This window comes from Dipodomys ordii, unplaced genomic scaffold, assembly GCF_000151885.1.
Source record: "Dipodomys ordii isolate 6190 unplaced genomic scaffold, Dord_2.0 Scaffold13, whole genome shotgun sequence".
Taxonomy (NCBI): domain Eukaryota; kingdom Metazoa; phylum Chordata; class Mammalia; order Rodentia; family Heteromyidae; genus Dipodomys; species Dipodomys ordii.
In genome coordinates, this window is record NW_012267229.1 from 14,114,489 (window position 1) to 14,133,376 (window position 18,888).

General features: G+C 48.7%; 1 protein-coding gene across 1 annotated transcript in view; it reads left to right on the plus strand.

Annotated features, from left to right (window-relative positions):
• Positions 1 to 18,888, plus strand: part of Efcab8 (EF-hand calcium binding domain 8) — a 32,732-nt gene that overhangs the window by 10,772 nt on the left and 3,072 nt on the right. Inside the window, exons 7-17 of the mRNA XM_013010677.1 lie at positions 678 to 751; positions 2,434 to 2,564; positions 4,646 to 4,910; positions 6,136 to 6,270; positions 7,710 to 7,820; positions 8,858 to 9,085; positions 11,287 to 11,472; positions 11,799 to 11,933; positions 14,182 to 14,403; positions 14,933 to 15,085; positions 17,691 to 17,859. Of these exons, the coding sequence (XP_012866131.1) occupies positions 678 to 751; positions 2,434 to 2,564; positions 4,646 to 4,910; positions 6,136 to 6,270; positions 7,710 to 7,820; positions 8,858 to 9,085; positions 11,287 to 11,472; positions 11,799 to 11,933; positions 14,182 to 14,403; positions 14,933 to 15,085; positions 17,691 to 17,859 (1,809 nt within the window). The remainder of the gene's footprint in view (positions 1 to 677; positions 752 to 2,433; positions 2,565 to 4,645; positions 4,911 to 6,135; positions 6,271 to 7,709; positions 7,821 to 8,857; positions 9,086 to 11,286; positions 11,473 to 11,798; positions 11,934 to 14,181; positions 14,404 to 14,932; positions 15,086 to 17,690; positions 17,860 to 18,888) is intronic.

Sequence of the window (18,888 nt, forward strand, 5' to 3'; positions counted from 1 at the left end):
TTGCTTGTTCATCATGCATGTACACACTTTCCACTTCCTAGAACTGGTGCTTCCTGCCTAAGGAGGCCATGTATCCTGAGGCATGATGGCAAGCTGCCAAAGGATTTCATTTCTGAGTGAGTAGAGCCTGAGCTCTCAGTTCATTCTCCTCTCTAGCAAGGCTGGAGTTCATTATGGAGTCAGCCTATTTCAATTGTAGCAGACCTGGTCAGTCTCTTCCTTCCACTGCTGGGAGCTGCAGGAGCATGCTGGGTGGCAGTGCTGAATGCCCTAGGTCCTGCCAACGCCTGAGTGAGCATTTGTTGGGAAAGCTCTTAAGAAGCAAGGAGTTACAGAGAAATACAAGATGTCATTAGAGGTTTGTTTTTCCTTTTTTTTTGATAGTCCTGAGGCTTGAGCTCTGGGCCTGGAAACTGTCCCTAAATTTTTGTGCTCAAAACTAGTACTCTACTGCTTGAGCCACAGCTCCACTTCCTGCTTTTTGTACTTAATTGGAGATAAGGGTCTCATGGACTTCCCTTCTGAGGCTAGCTTTGAACTGCAATCCTCCAATCTCAGCCTCCTCAGTAGTTAAGAACACAGGTGTGAGCCACCAGTGCCTGGCATCATCTGAAGTTTTCTTGTCTGGAAGAGGGGGAAAGCTGGTGACTTGAACCTTGTTTATTCTCTTCCGCCAGAAATCTTGAGCAACATTTCCCTGAGGAAACTCTTAAAAGAGAAGTCCACTCTGTATAAAAGTTACCGACTAAGGGTAAGTTGTGTCTTTCTTTGGCTTGATAGATACCGTGGCACTTACCCATGTACACATTCCACTCACAGGCTAAATGGTTTTACTCCCTGGGTTCCACCTTAGGCCTTGGGGTTTAGACTGTAAAAGTAGGATTGCGGTTGGATTCCATCAGCACATTGCAGAACACATGTGTCCCTGGTACCACACCATCTTCACTGCTACTTCTGGGCCCACAAGTTTTGCCCTTCTTCCTGTCCTCGCCCTCCCTTTCTCCATGCAGTAGCCAGAGGAAGTTTGTGTCAGCAATATGGCTGTGTTGTTCCTGTAGCTCTGCTCTCATTATCATCTTGTGGCCATCAGGACTTTGGTTCATTCCAGGCTTATTTATTTCCGGTTCCCCCCCCCCATCCCCCTCTGTGCCACCTTTTCTTCTTGTTTTCTCTGCTGCTGAGACCAGGCACCACAGGGCCTAGGCACATGTTTCTTCAGGCTGCTGAACTTTGCTGCTTGGTTCCTATGTTGCTGTTCCTTCGCTTCCTTCTGGTCCTATCAACCAACTAACCATAGAACAACCTGCTGCCCACTTCTGCCTTTATCCTTGCACTTGTGGTTACCAGTCCTGACTTTGTGAGGTCCGTCTATTATTTTCCGTCTATTTATTTTAACCTACATTAGTTACACAGAGGGGAATTTACTCTTACATTTGCACAGTATCAATGATGTATTTGAAGCAATCTCACCATCTGTTTCTTCCTTCTTGTCCTGTATCCTCATGACAATGTCACCTCTTTAAGGAAAGGCACTGTGTGTGCTGTCCTCTCGGTTCAATCTTTAGTGCTTGAGACATTGCTCCAGCTCAGTGGCCTCTCAGTATAATTTGTGGAATAAACAAATGAGACCCTCAGGGCATCTGAGTCAGGACTTCTAGAGGCTTCTTTTAGAGTAGGTCTTCTGGCCACATCAGAAAGGTGGCACCCATTTCTTTCTTCCTTTTAATCTGCTGTGAGAATCTGGTCTTGGGTATGGTTTTTCTCCATGTTGTTCAGTATCCCAGGACTCAAATCAGTGCCTTAGGTTTGTGCTGTCATTGGAATAGACATTTGGGGAGACAGTGACAGAAAGCCTAGCACAGTGCCTTACACACTGCCTGAGTGATTGATGATCTGGTCTCTCATTCATCTCTCTCTTCCATTCTTTCTTCTCCTTTCCTTTTCTCCCAGAGAGAACAAACTCCAGATTGGGAGGACAAGTAGTGAATCCCTATCATAGAGTCAAAGCTGGGGAAAACTAGCAGCCCATGGTCTGCTGCTTCTGCCGGAGTAGCCGTCATCCTTCTTTTACCACAGATACAGGCAAGGTATGTGCTCCTGTGAGCATGCCATGAAAAGTGTAGAGGCAGCAGTGGACCCAGAAGCACAGGCATCTGTGGAGACCAACTGGTACTTCATTGTTGGGAAAAACAATGTTAGAAAACAAGAGTGCAGATGATACTAGACCTGGGGGTTTTCAGCATTTTCCAAGACCAGGGATGGCCACTCATCCCTGATCACTGAGCCTGCGCTAGCTGAGATGTGGTCTCTGGAGGAAGGAAGAGCCTTAGACCCTGTGATCTCTGGAACCTTCTAGTCCCTTGCACTTGTCATATTCAGGAGGGACTGGGGTTGGGTGAGGACTGATCTTGACAGGGTCACTCTCTTCTCCAGGCTGTCCATACCAACTGGTGTGAGCAGGTCAAGTTCATTCCCCGCCTGAACGTGGTGGCCTCCTGTTCAGCCACCGAGAAGTCCTCTCTGGTGATGATAATATTGCCACCCTCTGACTCGGAGAGGCCCAAGTAAGGCATGCCTCATGAAGGGGAGTGGGTGGTGAGCGTATCTCAAATGTGTCAGGCTTCACCCAGCCACACGTGGATGTCTCCAATCAGAGAGCAGGCCCCTCTGTTTCAGTGGCCTCTCCCATGAGGCCACTCTCAGAGCAGTGTCCTGAGGAACATGCCGGTCCCAGGAAGCAGTAGTCATATGTGTTCTATGATCTGATGGGAAGTAGAGCCTAGAGATTGGCTCTGAAGTTTGGCAGTTATCCTTTTTTTGGTCAGTCGTGGAACTTGACCTCAGGGCCTGGGAACTATCCCTAAACTCTTCTGCTCAAAGCTAGTTTTACTATTTTGAGCCACCGCTCTACTTCCGCTTTTCTGGTGGTTAATTGGAGATGAAAGTCTCACAGACTTTCCTGCCTTGGCTGGCTTTCCCCCCTCTACTCCCTTTAATTGTGGGGCTTGGACTCTGGGCCTGGGCGCTGTCCCTGAGCTCTTCAGCTCAAGGCAACTGCTCTACCACTTGAGCCACAGCGCCACTTCCGGTTTTCTGGTAGTTAATTGGAGATAAGAGTCTCACAGACTTTCCTGATCCAGCTGGCTTTGAACTGCAATCCTTAGATCTCAACCTTCTGAGATGCTATGATGATAGGTATGAGCCACCAGCACCTGGAAATTGTAAGTTTTAAATGAGCCAAAACGCTGGTATAGTATGAATCCTCCACACACCAGATACTGGTCATGAGCAGAGTTCACAGAGGCCAGGCCTGCAGTGCAGCCTTACCTCCATTTGAGCCGACATTCTCCTCAAACACCTTCTCCACTTTCGTTAAGTGGAGCTCAGTGAAGTGCTGAATCCTGTGATGGATGAAAGAAATATGGCTAACAGTGGTAGATGGTATCTGGGAACTGGGCGCCTTTCTGACCTACCTGGACGGTTATAGGAACTAGAAACTGACAGGGTTCATTCAAATCTCAGTCTCCTAAGTAGCTAGGATTGCAGGCGTGAACCACCAGCACCCAGTGAGAGTTTTAAATTAAGGGTCTGTTTACTTGCTAGGCAAGTGCTCTACCAGTTAAGCCATGCTCCCAGCCTTCTTTAGTTATTTTTAGATAGCTTTGAGCCTCAATCCTTCTACCTATCTGTGCCTCCTGTATAGCTGGGCTGACAGGCAAAAACCTCTGTACTAGACTTATTGAATGACATGAGGTCTCACTAATTTTGCCTGGGCTGACCTCAAGCCATAATCTTCCTGATCTTCCCATCCCAAATAACTGTGATTGCAGGCATGGACCACTGTACCCAGACCTTAACATTTCTATTATGAAACATTTCAAAAACATAGAACAATGTAAAAAGATAGCACATCTTAAAAATTATTGTCACTAAGTACCTTAGTCCAAATGAATATTTTCCCAAGTGCCTTAGAATACCTTTATATAATTTTATTTGTAATCAGATGTAGTCTAGTACTAAGATGGTTTTCAGTAGAGGGATAGTGGTGTTTGACAGGAGGCCGCTGCAGTAGGCTGTACATGATAGGGGCCTAGAGTTGGCCACAAGGCGCGCGCGCGCGCACACACACACACACACACACACACACACACAGACACAGACACACACACACACACACACACACACACACTCCTTTCCTGTCCGAGTTCTCCCTGGGTGGAGACTTTTGCTAGACCTTGTCTCTAGCTCCTCCCCACCCCGGGCCTCGATTCAGTCCCTGGCTGCTGCTCCTTGCTCTGCAGCCCTTCGCCCTTTGACATTATAGGTTGTCAGTGCTGAATTTAAGAAAAGGAATTCTTTGCTTTGATTACTGCCCAGACAAGAACTTCCTAGGTAAGTTACCTTCATGGACCCCAGAAGCAGCTGGTCCAACAGAGCGGGATTCAGGGCTGCTGGGGGCCTAGGGACTCCTGGAGCCAAGGTATCCTGTAGTAGCTGGCTTCTCACTGGCTGCTGCCTCCTGCCACTCTTGCCTCATTCATGGGAACCAGGGGATGGTGTGTGATACAGGCTCTGTATGAGATAGGGGTGGAGAAGAGAGGGAGGAGAGGTGCTGCTGGACTCTAGACCCTCTCCCATCTGGCAGTCCTGACTGTGGGCCCCAGGTGGCTGATACCCATTTCTTGGCCCTAGTGACTGGTGGCTATGACCCCCATATCCGCCTGTGGAACCCCTTGATCTCCAAAAAGCCTGTGTGGCTGATGAAGGGGCATCAGACATCAGTGACTCACATCATCATGAAGAGTGAGAATAGCATCTTCATCAGCATCTCCAGGGACAAGGTGCTGGCCTATGGAGAACACATCCCTACCTCATCCTTAGAAAATGGGGGCAGGAATCTAGCTCAGCCAGTGGGGGACCAATATTGGGAGGACCTGAGGCCTAGGCAGCCTTCCTGTCTGTGGTCTCAGACCTGGGCACAGAGGACCACAGGGCAGCTTCCCAGGTGGAGTCATAATTCTGATGGCCATGGGTCTCTGCCAGCCTCTAGGAGAGGCTAGAGCTCATCTCCAGTCTGCCAGAGTTGGCTTTCCTTGGGGAACTGCCTGGATTCTTTCTTTTGGGCATATTCCAAGCCCCTTACTTTTTTCTGAGCCTTAGTCTTCTGATCCCTAGACTGGGCTATTGAATACCTTGTATGAGAAGAGAAAGTAAGAGAGCCATATAATTACTGGCACAGGGTAGAACATGAGCTGTGTGTGCCCTGCCCTTGTCTTCCCTTGCCCCACTTGAATTCATACCTTTCGGCTCTCCCAGTTTGATTGGGCCTTCCTCGGTGCCTCAGCTCCTCACTCTGCCCATGTGCAACTGTGGATTCAGGATGCTGTCCATCTGCTTACTGTGCAGGGTGTCCTGGCCAACAGCACCAGGTGCCTTCACTAGAGTGAACAAGTCTGTGCTTTCCTGGGCTCAGGGGATGGAGGATTGTCAGTACCGTTGGGGTCCTTGGACCATGTTCAGATATGTCCTCCTCCAGCTGCAGCTGCCTAGAATTCTAATAGCCTCCAGCCTGGTGGCTTTGCCTCTGATGGAGGGTCTAAAGCTAGGGGTTTTGGACAAACAGAGACTGGTTTGCAGAAGTTCTCATATCATATAGTAAATGGAGCCAGGCTGTGTGGCCTTTCCAGCGCAAATTCCTTGATCCAGGCTGAATACAAAATGACTACTCTGGAGATAGGCAGGCCATTTTGTCAGCTCTATTGGTAACTAGTCTCTGACTGTTCTAGGCTGACTTTTCCAGTGAGGCTGAAGCCAGGAGCAAGTGAGGGTCTAGGGCAAAATGTAGCTGCTTGCTATCTCCTCTGCCTCTAAAGTCTGCAGCTCAGGAAGGGGGAGGCTTGAGGGAAAGCTCTGGGATAGAGCTGCTACATGTACTCTGCCTTTCATGTACCACGTGCCCATGTTTCCTGGGCATTAGCCTGGGTTCTCTGTGGGCTGTGATGGCCTCACATGTCTAACTCAGGCAGGAGTGGGGAGAGTGCCCCTAGCCCTGTCTGCAGGACTATCCACAGGGCCTCAGGCCTCAGCTGTACCATGAGGACTCACTCTCTGCCTCTTGCTTGTTCCCACCCCCAGAACATCCGTGTGTGGGACCTACAGGACTACGAATGCCTCCAGTCCTTCGGTGGGAAGACGTTTGCCCTGGGAAACTGTGCCATCACCAGTGCCTACTTACACAAAGACAACACCTTAGTCTGTAGCACTTACTCTGTGAGTGTTGTCCTGGGAGCGAGGGGCAAGTGGGCAGGCAACTGTCCTGTCCTGTCCTGTCCTGTCCCTCCTCAGCTGGCCAAAGATGCTCAACTGGCTGGCTGAGAGGCTCTGGCTCCCAGGCCTCCCCAGTGGGTCGGTTCTGGGTCCCCACCTGCTCTAGCCACCTCTGCTCTGGCCCACCCATGCATCCCTAGCACTTTTCTGGGAAACGCTCTGCCAGTCAGGTGCCTTTCTTCTACACTCCTCTAGCCCTGTCATTATTAATGTGATTGTCTTTTCTTCTAAACACGAACTTCAGGGAGATGTGAGCCAACCTGAACATCTCTCTGAATGAGAGGCCCCCAGAACAAACTGTCAGGAAGACTGCTCATGCCTTCTGTCCTGACATAGGCCAGCTATGTCTGGGCCAAGCCCCAGGGACAGACTGGCTGGAGTGGTGATGGGCCTGTGGCTAGATGGAAGCCTAGGGGCTTCTGGCCATCCTGGAGGTTCTGTCTAGGGAGGAAAAAAGGTAGCATTTGTTGTTACTGGGACTTTGTGCCCTTTGTTGACCAGGCCACTGTCAGGTGACACACCATTTTCCTGTGCCCTAGGCTAGCTGAGAAGGAGGTGGTAATGTGTCTTGCCATTTCTTTGCTGTGTGGTAGACTGGTACTTTTAAAATGAAACAGACTCTTTGAGGTTGATTTTGATCAACTAACATTATCAAACCCCTCCCTTCTTTTTGCTGGGAACTAAGACTTACTAGGCAGAAGTGTGTGTGTTTGTGTGTGTGTTACTGGTGTTTAAATTCAGAGCCTCATGCTTGCTAGGTAGGCACTCTACCATCAAGCGCACAGCCTATAGAATCTATTTCTGAAGCACAGTTACATTGATGTAGAAAATGTTTTGTGTACACCAGGTATGGTGGTATACTCCTGTAATCTCAATTACTTAGGAGGTGGAGGCAGGTGGAGGTAGGGTATGAATTTGAGACCTCTTGCCTAGCTAATCCTAAACCCTGAATTCAAATCCCAGCACCATAAAAAAAGGAAAGGAGGAAGGAAGGAAGAGAGGAATGAAGGAAGCTAGGAAGGGAGGAAGGAAAGAAGGAAGGAAGGAAGAAAAGAGTGCCATGCACTATGAAAGCATCAAATGCTCAGGGCTTCAAACACAGGCATCTTTAGCCTAGCCCAGGGCAGAGTCATGGAGGCCTCCTGGAGGAAACCTCTGAGTCTTAGTTCCTTAGCAGCTGTGACAGGGCCTTTAGGGCTTGGGAGTCCTAACTGTGAGTTGGGGCTATGGAGTGGGGTGGGAGCAGCAGGAGTCTTGGGGAAATGAGGCCTAGTGGCTGTGAGGTCAGGTGTCCCCCTGGGGTTGCTCAGTCAGAGTGGGAGGTAGGGGGAGTTGTCACCGAAGGCAGGGCCCTTCCAAGCTATCCACCCTTCTCCCTGCAGATTGGGATCCTTAAAGGGTACTTAGAGACCCAGGAGCCAATAAAAGCAGGGCCGAAGACAACACACAGCACTGCCCTGTGTGCTGTCCTCTACAGCAAGATCGTGAAGCAGGTGAGCAGCCAGGGCTGGTCTCAGAAGCTAGCAGGAGTGTTCAGTGATGAAGGTAGGAGACCTCCCCAGGTGCCTGGTCTGCTCCCATGCCAGGCTGGGAATCCTGGGAGCCTTGTGGTGGTACCAAGGACCATGGGGTGCAGATAGCAAGTAGTCTTGCAGACTGGTTAGCACAAGAGCGGATCCACCCCCAACCAGCAGAGACTTTGTGTCCTGGACTGTCTTAGATCACCTCTGCACAGGCAGCCTCTTGACATGGAGTGAGATAGAATATTAGTTATGGAGGGCTTCTCAAGACCCCCTACATGGGAGCTGGCCCACAGCCTACTTTCCAGGGAAGCCACAGTTTGGCTGTGTTTACTGTGAGAGGGAGGGAGATTAGGGCAGCAGGCAGTGCCCTGGGTCTGAGGAGAGGATTCTAGGCAGACCGGGCCACTGGGCACATGGAATTATTTCTGAGGAGTGGGTGCAGAAAGGAATTGTGGGACCTCTGCCCACTGAGCCTCAGGTCTGGTCTTGGCTATGGACAGGGTGGCTGCACCAGACCAGAGCTCAGCTCAGCTCCCTGGCGCTCTCACCACTCTCTTACCACTATCACTGCCTTAGGGGTCTGCTGTGCTGTCAGGAAGTTTTTCTCAGGAGGTAGCCTAAGCAGCCTCACCTGCTATGACACTGTACCAGGTGTGATGGCAGCAGAATGTTCCAGGGAGTGGCAGGACTGCCCATTGTTCTCAGTGGCTCCCTAGGAGGGGCTTGTGTAATGACACTTCAGCAAACATCTTCTCCAAATTTGGGATTCCTTTCTCTGACTAAATTCTGATAAGCAAGTACCATTTCTGAGTGAACAAAATGACTTTAGCAAATAGACTGATTCTCAGGACACAAAGCCAGGGAAGATCCATCATCAGGCCTTCTGCAGAAGCAGGGAGCCCCAGAATGCTTTTCTCAGAGTGTGGAGGGGAAGGGTCAGTTCTCATCAGTGGCAAGGGGCACCTTCTCTCCAGCAGCTCCTGCTGGAGCCCTGTGTTCCCCCACAGGTGGTGAGCGGCTGCCTGCACGGTGAAGTGAGCGTGTGGGATGTCAAGACGGGCAAGAAGAAGATGGAGTTCTCTGTGACCAGTACTCAGCCCATGGAGCTGACGGCCATGGCCCTGGACGAGTCAGGGCGATGTCTGCTCACGGGTCTTCGAGATGGCACCATGATGATGTGGAACCACAGCACTGGCGAGTGCCTGCTAACCTTTCCCAACCCAGACCAAATGGAGGTCAGTCTGGCTTGGCTTCAAACCTGCGGGAGCCTTGTGTCCTCCTGCACACAGGGAGCAAGGCAAGAGTATGCACCTTTAGTGAAGCTCCCACAAATGCCAGGTGTTTGTGATCTTTAAACTATTGGCACATCACCAATGTCTTTGAACCTTGGACCACATATGACTCAGCGGCTCCTGTCCTCCCCACCCCTCCTTGCATCTAGAAATATTTGACAGGGTTGCAGAGACCATTTATGGATGGCTTAGAGCAAAGCCACATTGGTACTTGAGCCTCCTCCTCCTAGCCCCTATGATGTAATTCTTCAATGGGGAGCCAGGAGGAGAGGCGTGTGTGTGTGTGTGCGTGTGTGTGTGTGTGTGTGTGTGTGTGTGTGTGCATGTGTGTGTGTGTGTATGTGTACTTAGCCCAGAAGCCAGGGTTTGAGACCTGGCTCATTCACTGGTTATTAGACTGTAGCCAGATCACTTATTTGTTTCCTAGTCATCTCTATAAAAGTGGGCATAGGTAGCTAACATATTCTATGATTTCCTCTAGGTTCCTTGAATTTTATGTTCTAGGTCCTTTAGGTTACATAATGGGATCCAAGAACTCTCTAAAAAATTGATGGTGGCATTAACTCTAGGAAATTCTCACATCATTGAGTTTTGTCTTCTTAGTACATTTAGGAAAGGCATGTTCTCCAAGAAGCTTTAAAGTTCTCTTTTGTTCATCTTCAACAGATTACTGGAATTGTCCATATGAGCAAAGGATTCTACGTGTCAGGGTGGAATAAGAGAATCACCAGTTTCACGTGAGTAGCAGGTGTGCAGGGGGAGGGATACAGCCACTGGGTGCCCTCACTTTATTTTCTGTATTCCTCCACTCAGAGCTCTCCCATACTTGGAAGGTCACATTGGACATGGGTGGTGGGAATGGCCATTGCTTCAGCTGCTCATCTATCCATTCACTGATTTTATTCTAGGCTTTTTGCTAGGTGATGGGGATGACCATAACCAAGAATGATGGGGCCTCCAGGAGGAAATGTCTCAGTCTGTCTCAGCTATAACAAACTATCATAGACTGTGTAGCTTATATACAGCAGGATTTATGTCTCACAGTTCCGGAGGTTGGGAAGTCCATGACCAAGGAGTCATCAGTTTTAGTGACCGGTGACCCCTGTCCCCACCCCCTTCATAGAAAGCTGTCCTCTTGCTTTAAACTTACCTGTGAGAAGGGCAAGGGAACTCTCTGGGACTCTTTTTTTGTTTTTGTTTTTGGGTCCGGTCGTGGGGCCTGAACTCTGGGCCTGGGCGCTGTCCCTCAGCTCTTCAGCTCAAGGCTAACGCTCTACCACTTGAGCCACAGCGCCACTTCTGGCTTTTTTCTTTTTGCTTATGTGGTGCTGAGGAATCGAACCCAGGGCCTCATGCATGCAAGGCAAGCGCTCTACCACTGAGCCACCTTCCCAGCCCCACCTCCACTTTCTTTATGTTTTTGTTTTGGGTGGTTAATTGAAAAAAAGAGTCTCATGGACTTTGAACTGCCATGCTCAGATCTTAGCTTCTTGAGTAGCTAAGATTACAGGCATGAACCACCTGGCTCACACATACTTTCTTACTCATTGCTGTTAATCCATCCATTACTGCCCATATTCACCAGTTGTATAAGTAGGGACTTAGGGACTCTGTCCAGTCTCTGAATTAGCATGTCATAGCCATTTAAAACTGGAAAGGATCTTAGGGACACTTCAGACACTGGATTTCCAAGTGTGTCAGTGCTGAGAGGGCTCTGGTAGGAGGTCCTTCCCCTAGGACTGCTCAGCTTTTTATCTGTTTTATGCTTTGGACTTTTCTAAGATTACAAACAACCATGAAAACATCTGGAAGCTGGGTGCTGGTGCTCATACCTGAATCCTAATGACTCAGGAGGCTGAGATCTGAGGATTGCCATTATCTCCAGAAAGCTGGAAATGGCACTGCGGCTCAAAATGATAGAGTGCTAGACTTGAGTGAAAAAACTAAGGGTCAGAGCCCAGGCCCTGAGTTCAAGCCTCTATAACTGATAGGGAGAGGGGTGGGGAGGAAGGATGAAGGGAGGAGGGAGGGAGGGAGGAAGGGAGAGAGGGAGGGAAAACATTTGGAAACCACAGTCCGTTTTCCAGATGGGGAGATTTGGCTAGGGACAGAAAAAGGACTGGGGCTGCTCTCCCCCTGCACAGGTGCAGGAACCTCTGATTGAGGGCTTGGAGTCCAACGGAGACTTGAAGGAACAGAAGTGGGCGTATAGACCCTTCTTGCAGGCCTCTGAAGCCAACTTCAAGACGCTGAGCAATGCCATCTTGAGGCAGAGCCTGACGTCGGCTCCCCCGGCCATGAGGCGAGATGAGCACGGCTCTGTGCTCCAGGTGAGAGTCCTGTGTGCTTGTTTTCTTGTCTGATTCACCTGTACCAGCCCATCCGGTCCATCCGCTCACCTGTGGGCAGATAAAGACACCAATTCTCAATCTTGAAACCCGACCCTGCTCCTGGCTCAGGAGGGAGCCAAGGTGGGGCTGGGAAGGTGGCTCAGTGGTAGAGTGCTTGCCTTGAGCTGAAGAGCTGAGGGACAGCGCCCAGGCCCAGAGTTCAGGCCTCATGACCAGACCAAAAAAAAAAAGGCCAAGGTGCCACAGTGCACGTTCCTCTTCCATGCCATGTCTTTGGGATCAGAGTTATGCTGTAACCTTTCCAGATACCTCCGAGTACCTCCAGAATCCGGCTGACAAAGAAGTCCCATAGCAGATACGTACCTTACACAGAGACTGAAAGGAAAAAAGGGGAATTCAAGACAAAGTTGATGATGCAGTCCAGCACATCAGTGGAGAAGGTAGGTGGTGCTCATCTGGGGCTGGGAAAAAGCAGTGCTGGAATGCCTGGCTGAACGCCCCCAGTGCCAGGGAAGGCTATAGAGAGGATGGAGCCCTGCAACATCGTGCTGTCAGGGCTGTTGTGTCTCAGGAGAGTTCCTCAGGACCAGGCCATGGGTACACAGACAGGTGGGATTGTGGCTGGGAGGGGGTTTGGTAGGGGGGAGTGGGAGTGGGGGTGGTGGGAATGTTGGAGAATCAGCTGTTAGATGACCTCCATCTACCTGAGTGTGAAGCAGGGTTGTTCATCTGTTCTCAAATCTCAACCCCACACCCCCATGCCTTTCCCCTCTCTCTGACTCTGGCCCTGCCTCTCTGTGACCTTCTTCCTTCTCCAGGAAATCTCTATTCTATATCCTAATTGTGTTAGAGGGGGGCAGGCCTGCCACAGCACCCAGTTCCAGAGGTTAGGGACTTCATAAGGGACAAGAGACACTTCTAGGAGCTGTTCTAGTGGAGCACTGTGAGAGGCTCATTCTGCCTTCCATTTTCTGAATGCTCTGACATTTTTTTTGGTGGGGGGTCACTTATGGGGCTTGAGTTTGAGACCTGGGCAATGTCCCTGAGTTCTTTTGATCAAGGCTAGTGCTCTACCACTCTGAGTCACAGCGCCTCTTCTAGTTTTCTGGTGGTTAATTGGAGATTAGGAATCTCATGGACTTTCCTGCCTGGGCTGGCTTTGCACTGTGATCCTCAGATCTTAGCCACTTGAATAGTTAGGATTACAGGCATGAGCCCTGATACCCAACTATATCTAGCTTTTATTGGTTGAGATGAGAGTCTCATGAACCTGTTGTCCAAGCTGGTCTTAAACTACAATTTTCCCAGTCTCTGGCTCTTGAATAGCTGGAATTACAGGCAGGAGCTTCTGCATCTGGCTCTCCCTCCCCCAGCCTGATTTTTTTTTTTTTAATACTGGTCAAACTCAATTTTTTTTTTTTTTGCCAGTCCTGGTGCTTGAACTCAGGGGCTGGGCACTGTCCCTGAGCTTCTTTTGTCAAGGATAGTGCTCTATCACTTGAGCCACAGTGCCACTTATGGCTTTTTCTGCTTATGTGGTGCTAAGGAATCGAACCTGGGGCCTCATGCATGCAAAGCAAGCACTGTACCACTGAGCCACCTTCACAGCTCCGGTTAAACTAAGTTTATTGGAACCCCAGCTTTTTAAAAAGTTAGGTAGAGGCTGGACATTGGTGGCTCATGTCTGTAATTCTAGCTACTTGGGAGCTGATATCTGAGGATCATGGTTCAAAAGCCAGCTCAGGCAGAAAAGTCCATGTGACTTTTATCTCCAACTAAACAGCAAAAATTCAGAGGTGGAGGTATGGCTCAGGTGGTAGAGCACCAGTTTTAAGTAAAAAGACAAACAAGAACATGAAGCCCTGAATTCTAGCCCTAGTATTGGCATGTCTGCACGTGTGTTATCTCTCTTTCTCTCTCTGCCAGTTTCTCTGTCTCTCTGTCTCTGTCTCTCTCTGTCTCTGTCTCTGTCTCTCTCTGTCTCTGTCTCTCTCTCTCTCACACACACACACACTTAAGTATTATGGGTCCCCCAACCCATTTCAGTCTAATGATAATATAAGCAGCAGTTAATATTCACTGAGCTCTTAGTATCTCTTAGGCAGTGAATTTAATTATTTACACATACTGTTTTTATTTTATCAGTTAAAACAGCCTCAGGAATTATATACTATTATTTTTCCCCATAATAATTTGTGGATGGGAAGGGAAAAAACAAATCGTTTAAATAGGGATACAGGTTGACCCATTGCAACAATGAGATATACAAGTTGTTATGTTGAAAAACGAACTTTACAACTTTGGCCCGGGGTGGGGTAGGGAGTGGGGGTGGCGGGGGGAGGGTAGGGGGGTTGGAGATGGGAAGGGATGGGAAGGGGAAACAAAGGAGGAGGCAACAATGCTTGATAAAAAATGTACTCATTATCTTGCCCATGTAATTGTAACCCCTCTGTACGGTATTTTCACACACACACAAAAAAAGAAACATTTTCAAAGTTGGGTATGGTGGTGCATGCTTATAATTCTAGCACTCAAAAGGCTGAAGCAGGAAGGTCAATAGGTCAAGACTAGCCCAAGGCTATGCATTGTAGACCAGCCTGGGCTACTTACTGAGACCCTGTCTCAAAACACAAGAAGGCTTGGGATGTGGCTCAAGCCCTGCTAATCCGGCCCCATCTCTTCCCACAGATAATCTTCCTGCAGACCAGGTCTCGCCTGCCTCACACAGCTGCCCTGCTGAGCAGCTGCGTCAATGGCTACATCTATGCCTGGTCCATCCATGGGAGTGGAGGCCTGATGGGGAAGTTCCCCGTGGACTCAGATAATAGTGGGAGCGTCACTGTGAGCACCATGGCCACTGACGAGGATGACTGCATCCTCATCACAGGGGACAGTAAAGGAAAGATTCGGGTGAGGAGGAATGGGCAGCTGGCTGGAGAGATGGGCCAGCCAAGCTTCCGGCAACCTCTTTGCCCTCTGTGGCCCTGCTGGACCCCCTCCTTCCGGGCTCTGGCTGTTTTGTGAAAGGGTGGGGAGTAGTTGGTAACTGAGGAGGCCTCTCCTGCTCTGGCAAGTCAAGTGAAGTGAACACAGTTCCTCCAAGAAATCCTCCTTCCTCTGGGGAGTCCTGTAGGCTTCTGCTGACTGCTCCCTTGCCCCCTAGCCATGTTTTGTCTGGGCTCAGCTGTCTCAGGGGCTGAGTTTGCGCGCCTTCTGAGACATGAGGTGGAAGTGCCTGCCATCTACTCGGCTAACCAAGGGGTCAGGTTTAGAAGACTCTCAGATCCCAGGTTCTGTTTGCTCAGAGGTAGGAGTAAGGACTGTTCCGCACATGAAGAGCAAGAGTCCAGGGGGCGGGATGGGGAAGGGCACAGCGTGAGCTGAGGCCAGGCCAAAGGGTGCTAGGCCACTAACCCCCCTCCCCCCACTTTATGCCTAGATCTGGGATATCAAGGATTACTGCATATTTGTTGGGCATCCCTCAACTCCACACAGTGTCAAATACTCCAGTGAAATACAGAACAAGTTCCCGGACTTAATGCTTAGCCCCCAGATCAGCACCCCGTACTACGTTCCCCTCAAGGAGAAGGAGGTAGGAGTGTTGTTTTGGAGCCGCTCAGAAAAGTGCTTTGGGTCCTACCAAGGAGCTGGAACTATGCCTTCACTGTGATTATGACTCTTTCTTGCTTTCTCTTTATGTTCTTTTTCGGCTTATTTGGAAAAAATCTGTCAATCAGAAGTCATCATTAGGGTTGGGAATGTGGCTTAGTGGTAGAGTGCTTGCATGCATGAAGCCTTGGGTTCAATTCTTCACTATTACATACACAGAAAAAGCTGGACGTGGTACTGTGGCTCAAGTGGTAGAGCACTAGCCTTGAGCAAAAGAAGCTCAGGGACAGCACCCAGGCCCTGAATTCAAGCCCCAGGACTGGCAATGACAACAACAACAAAAAGCCCCCCAGAAATTAGGGGCTGGGAGGTGGCTCAGTGGTAATGTGCTTGCCTTCATGCATGAGGCCTGGGTTCGATTCCTCAGTACCACATAAGCAAAAAGGAAAAAGCCAGAAGTAGCGCTGTGGCTCAAGTGGTAGAGTGCTAGCCTTGAGCTGAAGAGCTGAGGGACAGCCCCCAGGCATAGAGTTTAAGCCCCACAACAGACAAAACAAAAACAAAAAACAACCCTGAAGTCATCATTAGTCAGCAACACACACACACACACACACACACACACACACACACACACGCCATACTCCCTTTCCATGTGCTTTGATCTTTTCTATGAGAACTCTAGAGTCATGAGTCTTTTAAACAAGAGTAATGGAGCTGGGCACTGGTGGCTGGTGCCTGTAATCCCACCTACTCAGGAAGCTGAGATCTGAAGATCCCAGTTTGAAGCCAGTCCAGGAGACTCTTATCTCCAGTTAGCCAGTAAAAAACTATAAGTTGTAAGACCAAAAGAGGGTAGTCTTAGGAGAGAATCACAAAAGTATAATGCCTAAGCACCTCTTCATATTTATATAAAATAATATACATACTGAAACACACTTCAAAGATATGGAAACAAAAGACTTGTTTCAATTTTTTTTTTGGGGGGGGTCTGGTCGTGGGGCCTGAACTCTGGGCCTGGGCGCTGTCCCTCAGCTCTTCAGCTCAAGGCTAGCGCTCTGCCACTTGAACCACAGCGCCACTTCCAGCTTTTTTTTTCTGCTTATGTGGTGCTGAGGAATCGAACCCAGGGCCTCAGGCATGCAAGGCAAGCGCTCTACCACTGAGCCACCTTCCCAGCCCCTGTTTTTCTGATGATTCTGTATTCTTTACCTTATATACAGTATATTCATGCGCATGTCTGTGGGAGAGTGGGGGGCACAGAATCCAAGGAAAAAGGTGAAAAAGTGCAGCTCTAGAGTGCACGGGACATTGATGAAAGTGAACTATACAACTGGTGGGTAGAGATGGGAGGAGGGAATGAGAGAGAATGAGGGAACAGATGACACTGTATGAAAGGAAATGTACTTATTACATGAGGCATGTAAATGTAAACCCTCTGTATATCACCTCTATAATAACAATAAAGTACATTAAAAAATCCAGAAGTAGAGCCAGCCTTGAGCAAAAAAGCTCAGGGACAGCACCCAGGACCCGAATTCAAATCCCAAATACTGGCATACACAAAATAATTAATAGAAATGTTTATATGGTCCAGGACCACTTGCTGCTTGCCAGATGCTTAATAAAACCGAGCACCTTTTCATTAGCTCCTCAGAAAACCAGTCTAATGTAACTCACTGTGTTTGATAGAGACAGATGGGTTAAGGGCAGCCAGCAAGAAGCTATGTGTGTGTCTAGTAAGCAATCAGGAAACAAATGATTTCAAAGGCCAGGTACCACCCCTGCAGAATTCAAGATAATGGTTGTATTTTCTCCTAACAGCTTGTCAGTTATCCCAGTGCTATGAATTGTGCTTTATGAACATTTGGGTTGGTTTCTGAGTTGTCCATTGTTTTTCATTGTTCTGCTTACAGAACAATGTGAGCAGATTATTATTATTATGACTTATTATTATTATTATTCTGACTTACTTAACTATTGTAGAAGTGTCCCTTTCTTAATCTTGCTTTATTTCAAAATTGTCCTGGTCATTTTTACTCATCTGTCAATTAAATAAACTTATTTGCTCACAGTGCAATGTGAAATATGACCCCCTTCACTCAGCTTATTCTCTGAATGCCCAGTGAAAACTTGAGGAGACCTCAGCTCTACTCAGAGACCCATCAATCTCTGGCTCTGTGGCCTTAGACTGATTTCTGATCCTCTCACTTTCATTTCTCAACCCTGTAAGACACAGAGACTCCTTATCCTGTAAGGTCAGGATCAACTCTATCAATTGAATGGAGGCACTGATAAGTAACATGCAAATTTTGTTATTGTTTGTGGTACTGAGGCATGTACCTAGGGCCTTGTTCTTGCCAGGCAAGTTCTCCCCTTGAGCCACCCCCCACCCCCCAGCCTATAGATGCTTTTTTAGTAGTTTTACCAAAGAGTCCAGTAAGGGACCTCTCAAAGGTCAGCATCAAGTTAATGTGGAATGTGCCTAGAACTAGAAAACCCATCCATGTCCCAGAACCCTTTCTCTGGGTGCCTACCAGTGCATCTGTGTGATGGTCTTGGTGTAAGTTTTCCTGTCCTGTCCCCTGTAGGTTGTGGAGGGCCAGAGCATTTCCCTGGTTCCCCCTAAGCTCCTGATTACATGGAAGGGCCATTCGGACAACGTGACAGATGTCATGTATGTAGACAGCTTCCAGCTGGTGATCAGTGCTGGCCAGGACTGCAACGTCAAGGCTTGGAAACTCTCTGGTGATGCCGTCGGTATGGGTCCAGTGAAGTCTACCTGTCCCCCATGCCTTTCTTGCTCCTGTCCGCAACAGATCACAAGCTGACAGGAACCTTATTTCCCATAGGAATGACTTTAAAGTGCCTTTGCTTAAATTGCTGGATGTAAGTCTGTCCAATTGTCCATTCAGCCCTGTGTCCATTTATTATCAACTGCCCATCCACCCTTCCTCTACCCACCAACATGTCTACCTTTGCATATTTTTGAAAATCTATATTTGATGAGGTCTGTTCTTTCTCTATTTCTTCTTTTTCTCCTCCTCTTCCTCTTTCTTCTTCTTCTTTTTTATTTTGTGGGGGGGTGTCTGGTCATGGGGCCTGAACTCTGGGCCTGAGCACTGTCCCTCAGCTCTTTAGCTCAAGGCTAGTGCTCTACCACTTGAGCCACAGTGCCACTTCCGGCTTTTCTCTTTTTGCTTATGTGGTGCTGAGGAATCGAATCCAGGGCCTCATGCATGCAAGGCAAGCGCTCTACCCCTGAGCCACCTTCCCAGCCCTCTTTCTTCTTCTTTACTACCACCACCACCTCCTCCTCCTCCTTCTCTTCCTCCTTCTCCTCCTCCTCCTCCTCCTCTTCTTCTTCTTGTTCTTCTTCTTGTTGTTCTTCTTGTTCTTCTTCTCCTCCTTCTTCTTCTCCTTCTTCTTCTTCTTCCTCTCTCTCTTTCTCTCTGGTTAGTTATGGGGCTAGAATTCAGGGCCTGGGTGCTGTCCCTGAGCTTTTTCACTCAAGGTTAACACTCTACCACTTTGAGCCACAACTCACTTATGGTGGTTAATTGGAGATTAGAGTCTCATGGACTTTCCTGCCTGGACTTGCTTTGAGATGCAATCCTCATATCTCAGCCTCCTGAATAGATAGGATTACAGGTATGAGCCACCAGCACTCAACAACTATACACTCTTAAATAGGGGATCTCTAGATCTTTTTCAACTCTTGTGACTGAAATCTTACCCATGAGCAGCAACTCTTATTTCTCAGCCCCTGGCCACTGCCATTTTACTTTG